Source organism: Ahaetulla prasina, chromosome 2 (genome assembly GCF_028640845.1).
Source record: "Ahaetulla prasina isolate Xishuangbanna chromosome 2, ASM2864084v1, whole genome shotgun sequence".
NCBI lineage: Eukaryota > Metazoa > Chordata > Lepidosauria > Squamata > Colubridae > Ahaetulla > Ahaetulla prasina.
This window is the reverse complement of record NC_080540.1, coordinates 72,498,948-72,516,847: the sequence shown is the minus strand read 5'-3', so window position 1 is coordinate 72,516,847 and position 17,900 is coordinate 72,498,948. Positions and strand designations below refer to the sequence as shown.

Here is a 17,900-nt window from a genome sequence, read left to right as displayed (position 1 = left end):
CTCCAGGTTGGCCGCGAGCCCTGTGACGTCAGAGCGCTATTGCCAGTCCACCAACAGACGGCAGCATCGCCGGCGGAGTTGGCATTTTTCTGGAATGAGTCCAGAAAGGGAACACACCCCGCCCTAGCCGAGCCGGAAATTCAGAAATGATGAGGCGGGGCAAGAGGACGTCGAATCCGGTTTGCTCGAGATCGCCCGCCTTACGGCAGAAAGCCGTCTTGATCAAGAAGCCGGAAGAGCCCGTTGACTGTCCATCGCTCGGCTCTCCTGCCTCCGACGGCAACTCTCAGGGCGACTCTTCCCAGCCGCCGGAGAGCCAGCTTCCTCCCTGCAGAGCCGAGGAGCCCCCGCTGCCCCCCTTCCCCTCGGAAAGCGCTGACGGCTGCAGGGATCTAGACGACGCTGCTCCGCTGGGCACCATGCTCAACTTCTTCCGATCCATCCCGACGCAGATGGTAAGGCGGGGGAGTCCCGGGAGTTGCCACCGTCGCGCCCCACGCCCGCCCGCCCCACAGCTAGCGGAGAACAGAACTGTGCCTGCCGCCCGCCCGACTTTGAGGTCGGGCAGGAAGCGGTAAAGCATCCAGGCACCAGATAGGAACTGCCTGGCTGTCTGGGCTGATTAAGGAGACGTGTCCTAAATAGAGGCGCCTCAGAGTCCGATGACTGATAGGTGCCTATTAGGCGGAAAGATGCTCGGTTCGGAATACAAAACAAAAAGACTCCGTTGTTCTGCGTCCTCTCGTTTTCCTCCCTGCCTTTGAATTATTGTCTCGAGTTGTGTAAAATTCAATACCTAAAATTGTATTCTTGAAAATAAGCCTTCTGTTTCGGTAGGATTTTATCAGTTGTCACATAATGTATTTGGTGGATGGCTTAGGTAAAACAGAATTAACGATCAGTGCTAAAATCAGTTAAACATATTTAACACAGAATTCTACTTCAAAAAGATAAAACCAAACATCAGCCTTCGAAAATATTAAAAACACTAAATTAAAAATGTTACATTGATTAAATTTACTAAAGTTGCCTAGAGCAGCCCCAAAGTCAGATAGGCAGCAAATAAATTAAAGACCTAGGTAAATAAGGAGATACAACTGGCAGAATATTGATATAGATAAAATAGGTGCTGGTGAACATATTTTCTCCTTCAAAAGTCTCCTCTACTATTTAAAGGAACATTTGGTAAAGTTAATAAATTTAGATATTAATAAACTTAATCTCTGTGATATGTGAGTGCCAGATCAATTGGATTTATTGATAGAGCTTTAAACATCCTATTCTTTTTTGAGGTTTAGCATAAATTGGGCAGACTAGACGTGTTGATTCCTTCTTGTTTTCCAATTTGACTAGACTTGTTCAATTGATTGTTTTGTTTGATTATTTATTTGGAGCATTTATATGGCCACTCAAAGCCAAACATATTTCAACATGGGTAGCTTGATTATGTACCATCAAATCATTTTCAACTCCTAGCGATTAGACAATTAAATGGCTTTCAAAATCATTAAATATACAGTATAAAAGTAACATCACTAAAATCAAAAATATAAACTGATGATCAGGCTAAAATATATCTTCCCAATGAACAATATACAATATATCTGAACAATATACTTTTCATCTTAATCCAAGAGCCAGATCTGAATTGCCTTTCTAATGCCCAGCAGGGTTCAGACAAACTAGGATGGGGAATCATTCCAAAGACAAGGGCCAACACCAAGAAGGCATGCATACCAAGTCTCACCAGGTGGCATTATTGCTATTATTCACCATCCAAAATGTGATACATGAAATATTTTAAAATGTCATGAATATCATGAATATTGCTTACTTAACAAAGTTGGACAGAAATTACAGTCCTTCCATACTGAATTTCTATTATAATTTATAATTATGCTTGTGCTTGTTTGCATTTATTTCCTTCCTTTAGACATTGTTTCTTCCTCCTCAGTTTTTATCTTCCTGTTTAGTGTAATAATCTCTATGGCTGGGTTCTAGAGGTGATTAATTCTTCGTGGTGATTGTTCTTCCATTGTCAAACTCATGGCATCATGTTGCCCTCATATGTTTTTTCCCTTTGCAGAACTGGAGTGAGTGTGGCCTGTGTGTGACACATCCAGCCCGCAGGCCGCCAGTTTAACACCCTTATTTTAAGAGTCATTGTTTTTTCCCACCCAAAGAAGCCATTGTTGCCAACCTAATTAGACAATTTTCATACAGTATCCAACCTTCCCTTTTTAAGGAAGGTTGTTGAAAAATTGATCAGCAGCTTCAGAGGATCTTGGATAGTGGTTATTTGAACCCTTCAGTTGTGTTTCAGGCCTGGATATGAGACTGAAACCAAATTTTGCATTTAGATGACCTCCAGTGGGAGTGGGATGGGACGGTACGTACATCCAGGTCATTGACCTCTCAGCACCTTCAATACTATTAACTGTAGTCTCCTTCTGGGCCGGCTGCAGGGGTTGGGAATGGATATTGTGCTGGTTTTCTTCCTTTCTCTACAGGCAGTTTCAGTTGGCATTGATTGCCCTTGGTCCCTACTTTGTGGGGTCCTGCAGAGTTCAAAACTTCCTCTAGTCCTATTTAATGTCTACATGAAGCCGCTGGGTGAGGTTATCCACTCCTAGGAGGAAGAGTATCATCAATACGCTGATTATACCCAGAAATACATTTCTGTTCTTGGCAAATTAAATGCTGTTGAAATCCTGACCCGATACAAGGTTGGGGAACAGCAGGTTTTAACCCTTGCAAGACTGAGTGGCCTCAGGTTTGGGGGCTTTTAGGATCTTTGGTGCTGGATGGGGAGGCACTCCTCCAGACAAAGCCTATGCTCAATCTGGGATTCTAGACTTATTGAGCAGGTGGCAGTTGTCGTTAGGAGGGCCTTAGCACAATTTTGGATTATATGCTATTTGCACCTTTTCCTGGCTGTCTTGAGGCTCTGCTCTCAGTCACCCTTGCCCTGGATTATTGTAATGCACTCTACAATGGGCTGCCCTTAATGAGCACACGGAAGCTGCAACTGAGTACAAAATGCAATGGTGCAAGCAATTATTGATGTTCCTTGATCAGCCATAATCAGCATGTTAAACCACTGCTCCACAAACTACAATGGTTAACAATTCACTTTTGAGTTCAGTTCAAGGTGATGCTAATGAAGTAAAGCCCTATGGCAGGAGGTTGTTATTGGAGGGACCACCTCTCCTAATCAGTCCCATCAGTCTGTCAGGAAGGGCGTGTTATAGCTCCCATCTGACAAAAACCAGCAGACAATCCTTTTCTGCCACAGAGCCCATCCTTTGGAACATTATCCCCCGCCCCACCCCAAGATTTGACTGGCCCAAACCCTATTAACTTTCTAGAAGGCCCTGAATACACAGCTCTGCTTTCATGTTTGGGATCAGCCTACAACCTATGCAGTGGTTATGTTGTTCATAAGATGAATGTCAATCTCTTGCAGATTATTTTTTAAGTTTTAATAGTTTTAATTTGTAATGGTATTTTAATTAATTATTGCTTTACTATTTATATTTGGGGGTGTTTTTTTTTCGTTTTAACTGCGTGAGCCGCCTAAGTCGCATGTGCAAGATGTACAGTTAAACAAATAACTATAAATTAGTGGACCAAAATCAACTAATCCATTCCCTTCAGTTCTAGTTTTATTCTGCTAACTTCAATAAACTAAGATCACACTCTGTGATTTGTTGCGACTATGACACAATGATTAAGTTTACATGTTCACATTAAATAGAATGTGTAAACCTAGCCAGAACACAAGTATCTGAAGAATTTTACAAAATACTTCATAAAGAAGTAAAGCAGAATCTTTTGTCCATCCTCTGGTCCTTGTCAGACAAGCATACTAAACTTTCAAGAAGTGAGGTGACATCACCACTTAGAGGTTACAATAGCTAGCTTTGCCTAAATATGTTACAATTTTTTTTAAGTTGACTATAAACCTTTTAGCAGTGCTGAGTAAATATAGTTAATTTATATATTTAGCAGACAACAGAAATTAGAAATGAACTGTATTCTGACAGCATAATGGAAATTCTAAGTATACTCAACTGTTCTTTCACATTAAGTAGAAATATCTATTAAGAACTCTTCCTCAGATTTATTTTTAAATGCATTCTCAGCTCATTCCTATTACATTATCAAAAATCTTAGTGTAAGCTATAATTCTTAGGGATGGGGAAAATATTGGTGCTATTGATTTTTCTTTTTCCACAGGACTACAAAGGTCAAAAACTAGCAGAGCAGATTTTTCAAGGAATAATTCTTTTCTCTGCTGTAAGTATAATAAAAACACAGAACACTATCACTATACATTCTTCACCTCTTTCCACCTTACCCTCCCAAAAAGATGTTCATAAGAGATAAAAAGCACAAGATTTTTGAGAATATTTTATGTGATATATTAGAAAATAAGTAAAATCCCTTCCCTTCCAGTTATTGGAGCAAATATATTTTCTGGATCCCAGTCCTTTTTCAAAATAGCTGTCATTGCAATAAGAATACCCTGGATTAAAATCTATACTTTTTTCAGCATTGTGCCCTGAACTATAGACACTATAAGAATTGATACTTTCTTATGAATATCCAGTAACTTCCTTAGTGGTTGTATACATTTTAAATTGTATTGGGTTTGAGAAATAGACTTGAATATTCTTTGTTATATCTAATTTTTATCTTGTAGGTGGTTGGCTTTATTTATGGATATATTACTGAACAGTTTGGCTGGACAGTTTACATAGTAATGGCTGGATTTGCTATATCGTGCCTGGTAAGAATATAACTTTATAGCAAATATACATAATATATTCAAAATATCAAGTTCTGCAATAACTGTAGTAAACAGTGCCTGTAATGCTAGCACGCACCCTAAATGATTTTTTTTTCCTTTGGTCAATAAATTATCAACATTGTATAATATGTTATTCTGTTGTCTTGATATTCCAGCATTTTGTTGTTTTTGCAATTGACTTTTATCCTGATTTTCATTTGAAGCACCTACGTAGCAATATAGAAATACTTGTTACCAGATTAGTTTCCTTTCCTCTTAATCTTAGTTGTCCTAACCAAAAATTAAGCATTTAATAGGAGTCTTAAGTGTCCTAATTTTTTTTTATTACAGCTCACACTGCCTCCATGGCCCATTTACCGTCGCAATCCTCTGAAATGGCTCCCTGTTCAGGAATCTGCAATAGATGATAAGAAACCTGCAGACAGAAAAGTAAAGAGGCATCCTAAAAATTGAAAAGCTACATCTTCTGTATGATTTTGGATCATTAAATTTGCTTTAAAATTGATTTCTCCTCTTTTTTTATTTGGTTTGGTGTTTCTGCACACACTCAGAGACCAAATTCTTCCTTTGTATAAAATTCCATCCATCTAGGGAATGGTACACTTGGTGATTTATTAAGTAATTTAAATATTGGAATAGCTGCACTTAATAGGGGAATTGCTTAGCTTACTATAGTTTAGCTCAGCAATCATTTTCTAGTACATCCTAAAAGGATTAAGTAAGCCATGGAAATAATTATTTTGCTGCTCCATCTTCTGCAGTAGTTTAAAGTCTACCACTAATCATAGAAATGTCAAGTATTTAACAATCTTAACTGTAGTCAACAATAAAATAGGCCAATCTCTTTAAACCAGTCTGTTAGACATTATTGCAGAATCATATAACTACCATATTTTTCGGACTTTAAGACGGACCTCACTATAAGACGCACCTAAATTTAGAAGAGGAAATCAACAAAAAAGTTTTTGGCCTCTGTGCGCCCCATTTTTGGGCCTTTTTCAGGCCTTCTCCAGCCTTTTTTGGCCCATTTTCAAAGCTTTTTTTTGCCCTGTTTTTGAGGGGGGTTGCCCATTTTTAAGGCTTTTTGGCCCATTTTCTAGGCTTTTTTCAGATCTTTTTCTCAAAACAAATTGGCCAAAAAATCCCTTGAAAATGGGCCAAAAAAAGCTGGAAAATGGGCAAAAAAAGCCTCAAAAACAAGTTGAAAAAAGCTTCGAAAATGGGCTGAAAAAAAACTCAAAAATTGGCTGAAAAAAGGCCCAAAAATGGGGTGTGTGGAGGCAAAAAAAATGGCCGGATGGTGGGCGGGGCTTCAGCAATATTTGGTCTAAAGGATGCACAGACATTTTCACCCCCTTGTGGAAGACAGAAAAGTGTGTTTTTTAGTCCGAAAAATATGGTAATTCTGAATGCGCTTAAATATATTTGAAATAATATGTATGTATTCAAGGCATTTTCAAGTCATGTGAATTCCAGCAAAAATGAAAATATTCTGGCACTTTAATGATTAGCACTTATTATGGGATAAGATTTTAATGGATTATAGTTTACTTTAAGAGATGCAATACGGATTATCCAGAGTTCCAGTCTGGAGACTCATGAACACACATAGTAATTATCAGCTGTGATCAGTAAGAATAAATGTACACAAATCATGCTAGAAATCACAATAGTATCTAAAAGCTACAGTAGCAACTATGTTAACCTCTCTAAACACTAACTAACCTTATTTGCAGTGATCTGAGTGAACTTCAAAAGAAATTCCAGCATGAAAAGTCAAATTAAATTTGATATAGCAATCCCATTTTATCACCTATGACTAAATTGGACCAAGATTATAGGGGTATATGTGGATTATCATACCAGAATAATTGTTTTCAGTGATATTTCGATGCTATAATCATTTTGCTTTTATATTGTATGTGTGACTTGTATTTAATTTCCTTCTGACAGGAGTCTTCTGCATTATCTAACTCCATCATTGATGCATACTTTTCTTGCATCTGAATAATCCACTTTCTATGATAAATGCTGGTATTCTGGGAATTGGTAAAGCATTTGTTGCTTTTAAAATTTATTACTGCATATCCTAAAAATAGCAATAGCACTTAGACTTATATACCGCTTCACAGTGCTTTACAGCCCTCTCTTAAGTGGTTTACAGAATCGGCATATTTCTCCCAACAATCTGGGTCCTAAATATGAAGAGCAATGATAATAATTGCCTGTTTTCCAGGTTTCGTATGAAAGTTTATTGATATAACAGTTGAATTTGTAAAACAACTATATTTTGGGGACATAACATCTCTTTCCACTTTGAGAAATGTTTGATCTGGCAATGAATTTCCATTGGCAAAATAAGCAATGGTAGAATTTTCACCCTCTTCCTTTGGTCTCCTAGAAATCTCTGTATCATTTAATTCTCTGTAACATTGGGGATATGGTAGCAGCATTGGCATCTATGCTCCTTTTCATCAACATGAGTATTCTGAGAAATTTTACTGTTCTGTTCAGTGGATGCTGTGACTACTCCTAGATCCAATCCATTCAAAGCACTGAGGTGGGATGGGGCAGAGAAGGAAGGAATTTTAGATACTACAATAGCCCCCTTGCAGCTCTCTCCTTTTCTACTCCTTTTGTTGACTTAGGTTCCTTATCTTCTTGGAGCCCTGCACTGGCTATAATTAGAGTCAGGTGTTACTATGAAATATTACTTTTAGCCCTTTGGGCACAATAGTGTTTCTGCTTCCTACTATTTTCACTGTTGCATCTACTGATTCAGATTCCTTGGCTATTCCCTCTACACTCAAGACATTGCCCCACCTAACTTTAAAACTTGCCATTTGGCGAAACAATGCTTCCATTTGTGGCTTTTGAACTGGCCTCAGTGATTGTTTATTTAACATATTTAATTTTACTTAATTTAATCCATTATATATTGTTAATGGGTTTTAGAGGGTCTGGTGTCCCATAAGAGTTAGAGTTGCCTAGAACTGATATTAGGTTTGCGTTTCTTGACTGTATGATCAAATTCTAAAGATATTTTATTATTTTTGCTTGATGCTTAGCTTTTCATTGCAATATAAATAAATTTTGTAAGTCTGAGAGAGCTTTTGCCATTTGGTCTCAATAAAACTAAAAAGCAAGCAAGAAAAAAATTAGTAGAAGAAATTTCTAATATTTCTATCACTTCAAAGCCTTTTGTAATAAAAACATTCTACTTGATTATTATGAAGTTTAACTTCTGAAATGACTTAAACACATCCCATCACAACCCAAAATTTATTAAAATAGTAACATTGTTTCAAGCAAAATACTCTAGACGCTCAATTTATGTTGTTTTCCCATCTTATTCCAAAAATAATGATTTCTCAGATAAAATAAGTGTGTATTTGTTAGAATGAAAAAATCTCTACAAGATTTTTTACTTTTTTTAAAAAAAAAGTCATACTAATCTATGTATCCAATATTATATGTGAATATTGGATAAATAGATTAGTACAACATTGTTTAAAAAAATACTGGTTCTCAAATATGTTGATAAAGATGTAAACAAATATATTCCAACTGAAGAGAATATATATAGTTCATGGTTGAATTCTGGTGTCCTTGGTACTCTCTGAGCTTATTTGAAGAAAACAAAAAGATTTGAATACATCAACAACAACCAATACCGAAACAAGTAGGGATTAACACCAGACAAACAAGCAGAAAAAGATATCCTAATGAAGGAATTAACAATGAGTGTTGCCCACTAACACTGGCAAGACCAAGCTACTGTGTATAAACAGGGAACATACCACATGTTTGACAGCACTGATGATATTACCTAATTGGGTAATGAAGCACCTGCAAGCAAACAATTAAGCTAAGAGAGCATTAAGGTCTTCACATAGCCTTATTCTTTTCCTGTATCTATGTATTGGTGCATCACATTTATGTTCTTTTCCTGAGTAGAATTTTTTAGTTTTTTCTTTTCATTATACCACAACGTTAATTGAAAATTATTCTACTTTAGTGAAAATTCTATTCTTGGGCTGAAATCAGAGAGAGTCTAAAATAGCAAATTCCAACACAATACATATTTGACTATATGAAGGATTGCCAGTTTTAAATGAGGATTGACATTGAAACAAAAATAATTTAATATGTTTTTAAAAGACAACCATTAGTGCTGCTTGTTGCCAGTACTTTAAAAAATCCGACTTACCCAAACTTACCTTTAAGCATGTATTGCTCCTTATAAACTAAATACACAATCTACAATAGATAACAAGAAACAGTATGGGAAAAAGTTTATCTTCTAAGTGAATGAATCTAAGAAAATTTTAAAAATCAATCTGGTTACAAACTGAGTGTCTTTCTTTCAGGAAGAAACAGTTCAACTGAGGTATTTGTCAAAGTTTCACATTGTCTTCTAAGAACTTTAAATGACGAGACTTCATACTATAAGACGTGTACTTTTCTCCCATGAGCTTCCGCAAACATAGCTATTTAAAGGAGGGGGAAAAACATGTTGTAATTCAAACATGAATAGTACATTTAAGCAGAGATATGCAAAACTGATCACTATAAAATCCACAGATAACTAGTGCACGTATTTGGGAAATTGCACAATTAAGAATTCATAAAACACTGAATTTAGTGGCAACACAAAGATGGTAATAGTGGAAAACACTAAGACATGTTAATGTAGAATATGTGCAGCTAGGGCTGAAATGTTGGTATCTTGGTATTCACTAAGCTTACAAACATTTCACTGTCAAATTAAGTAATATCAGTGCTTTGGCACAATGGAATTGGATTTGCAGAGTTTGTACCTTGCCCTACCTACCTTGATCTATCTAATTTGGTTGGCTGTATTGTTTCATCTTAGATTGTTCCTGCCTATCTTGCTGAAATAGTTTATAGATTGGGTTTATTTCTGTGAGTCTATTATTTCTGATCTACCATATCAGAATTCCAGGTTTCTAGGAATTCTTTTACATTCTTAGATTTAGCAATAAAACAATATTTTAGATTTGTTCTGTCAAAAAAAAACATACCTCTCTTTTCTGTTCATCCTCTTCCTCCATTGCATCATAAACTTTTTCTAGCAGCTTTACCCCAATTCCTTGAACTACATCTGCTCTTAAAATCTCAACCAATCTCCTAATATTCTGTGGACCAGACTTGACATCTAAAAAAATAATAAAATACATTATTTTTTAAATTTTATTTCTGGCAACTAGATAAAGCCAATTATAATTGGAGAGATCAAATGTAAACATTTTCATTTTAATTCAGATCAATATTCTGGAGTTTCTCAGATTTTAGTCAGCATTCTATTCCAAATAATCAGAATTGGTGCTTATACCATTTCTGCAGATAGAAGAGGTTAAACGAACCTTTAAAATGGGAGTTGCTTTTCTTCTGACTTAATAAATGTTTTTATTAGAAAATTAATATCTAGAAAAATAGAAAATCTAATTTGAATATCAAAGTTTCAAGCATAACATACAGACCTGAAGGAAGCTCTTGAAACTGATATTCATCAGGTTCTTCAGCTGCTTTCCCATGTAAGATCAGTGTATCCCTATATTTCCTATTTAGCTTGAACTGTGAGTCAGGTATTGGCATTGCAAATTGTGAATAACTTTCAATTTTATCCATTTTTAGTGTTTGCGTCATCAACCGTAGCAAGTCATTCATTTCATCACTTTTTCTGCAAAACAAAATATTTCAAATCCAAATCATACACAATTCGAGAATTTTAATGGTGAACTATTTGAACTTAGTATAGTACACAAAATTGTGTAAGGTATGGTTTAGGTCTTATTTTCCAAAAGGGGTTTGGCATTTTTCTCTTCTTGCTCCAGAATGAGGAATGAGTTGAGATAAGCCAAGAGTGAGCAAAACAAGAATAAAAGATTTCACCAAACCATATTGGTTTTCCTCAACTTACAACTGGGCTTGAATTTCAGTCATACAACATTGTGTCACAGGTTGAAGCGCCATGTGACAAGACTTAATTTTACAACTGTTTTTACGACAATCAAAAAACAAGTCATTGTAGTCATTAAACGAATTACATAGTCATTAAGTAAACCATGCTGGAATCCAGCAAAAATGTTAGAAATCATGGTTATGTTGCTGCAAGATGCCACATCCTATTGTAAATGAGAGCCCACTGCCAAGCACCTGAATTGCGATCACATGATCAGAAGGGTAGGGCAGTCATAAGTTCGAGGATGGATTATAAGGAGCTTTTTTAAAAAACTATCATAATTGAACGGTCAAGGATTGCCTCTAGCTTTGTGGCATGAGAGCAGGGATGAAATCCAGCAGGTTCTGACAGGTTCTAGAGAACCGGTAGTGGAAATTTTGAGCAGTTCGGAGAACTGGCAATTCTGGCTGGCCCCAGAATGGGGTGGGAATTGAGGTATTGCAATATCCTTCCCACAGGAGTGGTGAGGGAATGGGGATTTTGCAGTATCCTTCCCCTGGAGCGGGGTGGTAATGGAGATTTTGCAGTATCCTTCCCCTTGCCACGCCCATCAAGCCACACCCACAGAACCGGTAGTAAAAAAAATTGGATTTCACCACTGCATGAGAGCAATAGACTATTGCTGTGAAGTTGAGTGGGAGAATACACTCCCATACATGCAGATGGCACATGAACTATACAGGGAGTCCTCAATTTACAACAGTTCACTTAGTGACCTAAGTTACAACATCCATGAAAAAAGTGACTTTTTTCACACGACCGTTATAGCATTCTCATAGTCATGTGATTTACATTCGGATGTTTGACAAAAGACTCACATTTATGATGGTTGCAGTGTCCTGGAGTCATGTGATCGCCTTTTGTAATCTTCTGACGAGCAAAGTCAATAGGGAAACCAGATTAATTTAATAACCGTGTTACTAATTTAACAACTGCAATGATTCACTTAACCACTGTGGCAAGAAAAGTTGTAAAATGGAGCAAAACTCACTTAACAAATTCTCGCTTAGCAACATAAATTTTGGGTTCAATTGTGGTCATAAGTTGAGGACTAACAGTACCTGTACATGTACTGGGTTTAGGAATATTTGTCTGTTGGCTGGATCAAAGAGACTGTTATGCAAAAAGCTACAAATTTCCAAATTTTCTTCATAAAACTTGACAAATGGGAGAGGGGAAGCTTCAAGTTCTAATTAAGATAATGTGAAAAAGATGCACAAGATTCTCATTACTGAGATTCTTAACAACTACCTATAAAAATAATTTGAATTTGTATAGTGTGAATTTTCACAGTAATTTTACAGAAAGCTGCACACAAAACTCCTTGACACAATTCTTCTAGCATTTTTATAAGTGGGAATAGTGAATTATCATTTCCCAGTTCTGATGTTTGTGTGCTGCTTTCAATCCAGTTATTTTAGGTTATACTTTCCTTTTAAAAGGAGATCTTAAAATAGCTAATACTGAGGAGGTCTTTATACTTTCTAAACTTGGCTATTGATGATTTTTTTTGGGTCTTGAACTAGGGACATAACTATATCACACGTGTATTCAGAAACACAAATGCATTCAATGACCGGCTATCGCTTAATATCCACAATGGACTTATCATACAATACACGAATGGTTTACAAATAGCAATAGTTGTATTTATATAATAAACAAACTATGTATGTGATTAACATGTGTAAACCACCCATAACTACAGACAGAAAACACCCACCTTTCTTTATAATCTCCATCTGATTTTTCTGTAGAGCTTGTAGAAGAGCTCAGTTCATCCTCAGTGCAACAACCAGTTAAGCTTTTCTTCTGTTGAGGACAATTTTTCAAGTACAAGAAAACAGAGAGGACCATTATAGGCATAATTCAATAGAAAATTCTCTTTCTTGCTTCTCAGTGAAAGAGCAATGTGAATTTAGCTCCATTTAAGTTTCTAATGAAATACTTTTGAAGAGGACTGCACTTGAAATCATAGCAGATTACAAGCTACTTTCAGTGATGATAATGTTTCTATAGGCATTCTACAGAAGGACATATCAGAACCGCCCTGGGGAGAACTCCTACATGAGGAAGTCTATGCTGTGAGCTATTTGTGCAATATTCTTCTGCAAAAGGATGCTTTGACCAATGCAGAAGAATTAAGCTATTTATATGTAAGTACTTATATATAAAGGACAAGAACCATGAGGCAGCCCTTAGAATAACAGCATTCCTGAGAGGTGTGTTGGGCTGAGAGAATCCCCTAACTGCTTTAGGCCTAACTGAAGGCCTAGTAAAATAAGTCACCATTTCCTATGAAGGAGACATATTTTGTATTTTTGGAAGCTACTTTGATCCACCAGGAAATTATGATCATTGAGGATTTGTGATCACGATTGGGTTGTTGGAAATAGATTGTACGAGGCTCTGAAACCTGTTCTACTCAAATAGGCCTTTGATGACTTCACTAATATTTCTTTTATGACTTGTTTAGTAACTCTGGTATGCTGCTCCTCTTCTCTTCGGACAAAAGGTAGGAAATACCACCTTCTGGCCCTGTGGAAAACCAAATTTATTTGAATATAAAGTTTTTGTGATGCGGGGGGGGGGGGGGGGGGGGGGCTAACAATAGGCCTCCTGAAATGCTTAAGATTTGCTCTGTAATTCATATTACATTCACCAAGGTCCTGAACTGAATCACTCTCCAGATGTGTTGTGGATCAGACATGTTTTGCCATGAAAGATAGCACGTTGTCTTCAACCCAACATGGAGGTTTGGCTGCTTCTTTCATCAGCTATTTCTCTTCTTTTAATATGGACTGTGGTAGTTATATTATACATTAGCAGAAGTTTTAGAAGCTCAAAGTTGGTTATGCTACGGGGAACTCCAAAAAGCTCATATTGCATTTTATTGCTTCTTCTATCCAAACACCCTGAATTATTTAGCCCCAACAATTCACCTTCCTCTCCCATCCTGAGGCTGGTGAGTTGTACTTGGTACAAGCGTCAGAGCTCTATTTCATTGGAAAGAGCTTCGAAGACAGCGGTCCCCAACCTTTTTGTCACTGGTTTCGTGGAAGACAATTTTTTCATGGACTTGGGAGGGCAGGAGGAGCAGGCAACCTAGATCCCTTCTATGCACAATTGACAGTAGTATTTGCGCTTGCATGAGAATCTAATGCCTGATGATCTGAGGTGGAACTGAGGCAGGGATGCTAGCACAGGGGAGTGGCTGCAAATACAGATGAAGCTTCACTCACTTGCCTATAATTCTAAGCTCTGGCTCCAAACTTAGTGGGAGGGAGATATGCCCTGCCTCTACTGTAAAAAATGGCAATTTTCCAAAATCGTTTCTCTTCAGAAGTATAATAATCTAAGCAGTAAAAATCTTAGCAGGAATAATCTAAGTAGAAGAAATTCCATGTATTGATAGCAGACACATCCCCTTTTTTAATATTCTACAATATTGTAAATTGTTACTATACTAAACATATGACAACTACTTACCTTATCAGTGCTAGGTTCTGAAGTAAACTGAGCAATCTGAACGGAACTGTCTTCCTTTGGAAGTTTTGTTTCTGTTGATGCATTATAAGACATTTGTCTTGCAGAAGGCCCTGAAAAGGACCAATGAAAAGTATGTATAGTTTATTCTTACTTTACTTCATACATGCACTATTATGACAGCAGCATCAAATGCCTGACAAACTAAAATAGACCTTTCTTCAGTTCAGTTTAACATTCAGTAATGTACAAGATTTTTGTCCTGCCTTTCCTCTAGGAATTCAAAGTAGTATACAATCCTTTGTGTCTCCTACAGCAACTCTGAGGTAGGTTGGACTGAAAAATTTGACTATCTCAGTGTCACTTATCGTGTTTCCGTGGCTGGAAGAGGATTTGAAGTTGGATTCCCTCCATGATATTTTAAACATTACATTTTAATCCTTCAATCCCTTCCACCCTATTGTTGATACTTTTCCAACTATAATGAAGGGGAAGTTTAATTTCCAATTCCTGTAGTAGTTGGTGTGATCATTGTGGCCAGGCACAAAGTATGCATTTTCAAGAAAGCAAATTGAAAAGAGTGAAAAGGAAGGGAATTTGTCAAAAACCTCAGTACCAAAAACAGATCCAAAACACCAACTCATTGTTCAAAGACCTGTCTATTTCTAGTCAGCAGATTATGAAGGCTAGTACAGTAGGTAAAGTACCCCGGAAACTAAAAATAGAATCAAGGCCTTGTGTCCCTCTCACTATGCTCTTTACAAAGGGCAAATTGATGAAACCCACAAAGAGAGAAAATACAGCACCACATGAAACAAATGAATTTACACAGAAATGTCCACATTCAAGAAAAACACCGCAGAAATAAGAGATTGTCCCATCATTTCTCCATGCAATAAGATATTCCCTGCCACATTTTTATACTCGATGATGCTCCTTCCTCCTTCTCTGGGTACCTTTTTTCTCTGGGCAGCTGTGAATCTTTTTAAAAACATTGACTGTAACTATCCAATGTTTTTATTTTCCAAGACTTCAGCATGCCAGATCCCCATTTATGTTTTCAGTTAAATTAAGCAGCCTTAAGAAATAACTTCAGGAGACAGAAAGAGACCAAGAGGTGCCAAGAAATGTATTTGTGGACATAATTTTTGCTGTTAAGGTAAGAGAGAAAATTATTACTGAAAATTTGTCATAGATAAGGTGTGTGTATCTATGTGAATATAAGTAAATAAATGTAAAGGGGAGGTAAAGAAAACTTAGCACCAGATAAACGATCAAGCAATAAACAAAAGCCTAACCAAGGAATTGTCAAGGAAAAAACAAAAACCACACCAACACTGACAGGGCAAGCTATTATATAAAAACAGAGAGCAAACCCCATTCTCTTCTAGCACTGAAAATGTTATCAAGCCAACAACCAAGCTCAGAGAGCCCCAAGGACTTCACAGCAAAGAAAACTATTACCAGAAGAAAGCATATCTTCTTGGGATTGCTTTAATCTTCTCCTTTCTCGAGCTGATAATGGGCGATCCTTTGAAAGGACAAAAAGTAAAAAAACAGTAAATTCTGTATCTTTTTATTGAACATGTATACTGATGCTGATATATACTGATACATCCTTACTGAAAGAAATTAACATTTTATAATTAAGTAATAAGTCGTTAGACGTTCCTTTTCATCTCTTCTACAAAACTGATAAAGCCACTCTGGGAAAGAATTACACTGCTCTATTACTTTGTAATTCCATTTTAAATAGTTCTACACAGTTCTCGTAATGTTACGCCAGACTGGCATATAAAAAGAGAATATCCAAATTGAGTAATTTCTTTTTAAAAAATGATACGCTGTACATAAAGATATTTGGCACAAACCTTGGAATGTTCTACTTCGAAGCTTTTTGACTTTTTCAGAATGTTTGCAGCACGCTGATGGTCTGTGTTAACTTTTGTTTTTACATTCACATCAGGAAAAGCGGGCAGTTGCCGAGGACCAAGTGCTGTAATCTTAACAGGAGAAACAGCAACTTTATAAAAGGTTTCTTCCAAAAAACCAGGTATAGTATGAGAGTTGCATTCACTCAAGAATGTGTGGAAGGATTCCACAAGGACAGGGCTGGTGACTATGCTGGTAGTGCTGAATGACTTTCAGCAACCTATTAAACGCGACTAATACAGAATGTTTCCATTAATATTTCAGTAACATCTAGAGGTTACCACGAGTTACCCAGCCATGGATGAAGTTCATTCTCAACTTATTAGTATTCAAATAGCACTTCCATTTCAATTTTCACATAGATAAAGTAGAGTATCATAACATCCCAGACAACACATTATACACTTATCATTCCAGTAAAGGCAGATGTTCTGCCACTTAGTTCTTTACAACGTATGCTACAAGCTAACATCAGCTTTTATACTGAAATGTGCTAATCTATAAAATAAAGCTTTTTTAACTGAACTTTAAATTGAATAAACTTGATTAACATAAATATCTATAAAAACTAATGGAAGGGGTTTTTTTTAGTTTTAAAAGATTTAAACAATATTTCTAGTATCTTGGATGCTTCAGAAGCTGAAAATTCTGCTGGTCAAAATGATGTTGATGTAACTGTAAATATTGCCACTGAGTTACCACCTGGTCCAAAGTCGATATCCCTGCTTTCACCCATTTTTTTTTACATCACTATCTTTTTTCCTATTTTTAATGTTAGATTTCCTCATATTTAGCATGGGAAAAAATATCAAATCTGTTTTTATTGAACATTCCATTCCATAGCTCTCTAACCAATATAATTGTTTCCAAAGATATTAGCGTTCTGCTGACTTTAGATCCTAATACTGTGCTAATCTTTACCTTGTCTAAGCAGATCTCAGACTGCTCCTGCTTCTTATGCCGTCGCTGTCGTGACAAGGAAGGCTCTTGAACCGATCCTTGAGGCCGAAAACAAGGCGTGCTTATAGGCAGAATGGGATCTTTAGCTTCTCCTGAGTTTCCACAGGCTTCATTCTACGAATATATGTACATGCACACACACACTTTACAATACTTAAATTCATGCTGTCCAGAATCAAGTATGTAAATTTAGTTCAAAGGTGTTAATAGAAGGCCAAAATTATTTTTATTTTAATCAAAATTAAATTAACTTAAGTATTTGAAGAAAATCCTGTCATCGTACTTTAAAATAAATCATTGGCATAATTATTTGTGTTGCGGACCACAAAATTCAAATACTTACCAAAATTTCTCTAGGATCATTCGGTACTAGCAGTTTCTCAATACAGTCCAGACTCTGGAAAGAGAGTTTGCTGTATTTTCATGAATGCCCACTATTATAACATTAAATAGAATGTGATATAAGCATTAGGAAACTGAAAGAGCAACATCTCCATTATTGAAGGGAGTAAAAGAACTATTAGCTAGGCATTAAACGTAACAGCTGGATGCTGAAACTAATACTGTATCATTTACCTAAGGCTAAACTAGTAAGTAAAAAAATGACAAACTACCCTAAAAAATGACAATAATAAACTTTTTTGTAATATTGCAAAGAAAACTATTGTATGTGGATATCCTATATGGTATGTTCTAGTCTAATTTACTTCTGATTAATTCCAG

At 36.4% G+C, this 17,900-nt stretch overlaps 2 protein-coding genes across 5 annotated transcripts in view; one reads left to right on the top strand and one right to left on the bottom strand.

The window, feature by feature from the left end:
* The first annotated feature begins 131 nt into the window (after positions 1-131).
* SPCS1 (signal peptidase complex subunit 1) lies at positions 132-5,318 on the top strand. Its single transcript, XM_058172659.1, has 4 exons — positions 132-455; positions 4,240-4,299; positions 4,706-4,792; positions 5,144-5,318. Exons 1-4 carry the CDS (start codon positions 147-149, stop codon positions 5,264-5,266), a joined length of 579 nt encoding a protein of 192 aa, XP_058028642.1. The 5' UTR covers positions 132-146; the 3' UTR covers positions 5,267-5,318.
* Positions 5,319-8,081: 2,763 nt separating this feature from the next.
* The window catches only part of NEK4 (NIMA related kinase 4), a 23,503-nt gene continuing 13,684 nt past the window's right edge, over positions 8,082-17,900 (bottom strand). For 3 of the 4 annotated variants that reach the window (XM_058172653.1, XM_058172654.1, XM_058172656.1), the window contains exons 8-16: positions 17,521-17,574; positions 17,139-17,291; positions 16,157-16,288; positions 15,750-15,816; positions 14,289-14,398; positions 12,523-12,611; positions 10,318-10,517; positions 9,859-9,992; positions 8,082-9,303 (exon numbers count right to left, since the gene is read on the bottom strand). In XM_058172653.1, the coding sequence (XP_058028636.1) occupies positions 9,211-9,303; positions 9,859-9,992; positions 10,318-10,517; positions 12,523-12,611; positions 14,289-14,398; positions 15,750-15,816; positions 16,157-16,288; positions 17,139-17,291; positions 17,521-17,574 (1,032 nt within the window). In that variant the 3' untranslated portion in view covers positions 8,082-9,210. The remainder of the gene's footprint in view (positions 9,304-9,858; positions 9,993-10,317; positions 10,518-12,522; positions 12,612-14,288; positions 14,399-15,749; positions 15,817-16,156; positions 16,289-17,138; positions 17,292-17,520; positions 17,575-17,900) is intronic. The other variant, XM_058172655.1, reaches the window with a different exon arrangement.

What these genes read in the sequence shown, in the direction of transcription:
- SPCS1 (XM_058172659.1), top strand. Translation starts at nt 147, where the DNA reads ATGATGAGGCGGGGCAAGAGGACGTCGAATCCGGTTTGCTCGAGATCG. An exon ending in GAATAATTCTTTTCTCTGCT is followed by an intron (nt 4,300 to 4,705) that starts GTAAGTATAATA and finishes TTTATCTTGTAG; the next exon opens with GTGGTTGGCTTTATTTATGG. An exon ending in GATTTGCTATATCGTGCCTG is followed by an intron (nt 4,793 to 5,143) that starts GTAAGAATATAA and finishes TTTTTATTACAG; the next exon opens with CTCACACTGCCTCCATGGCC.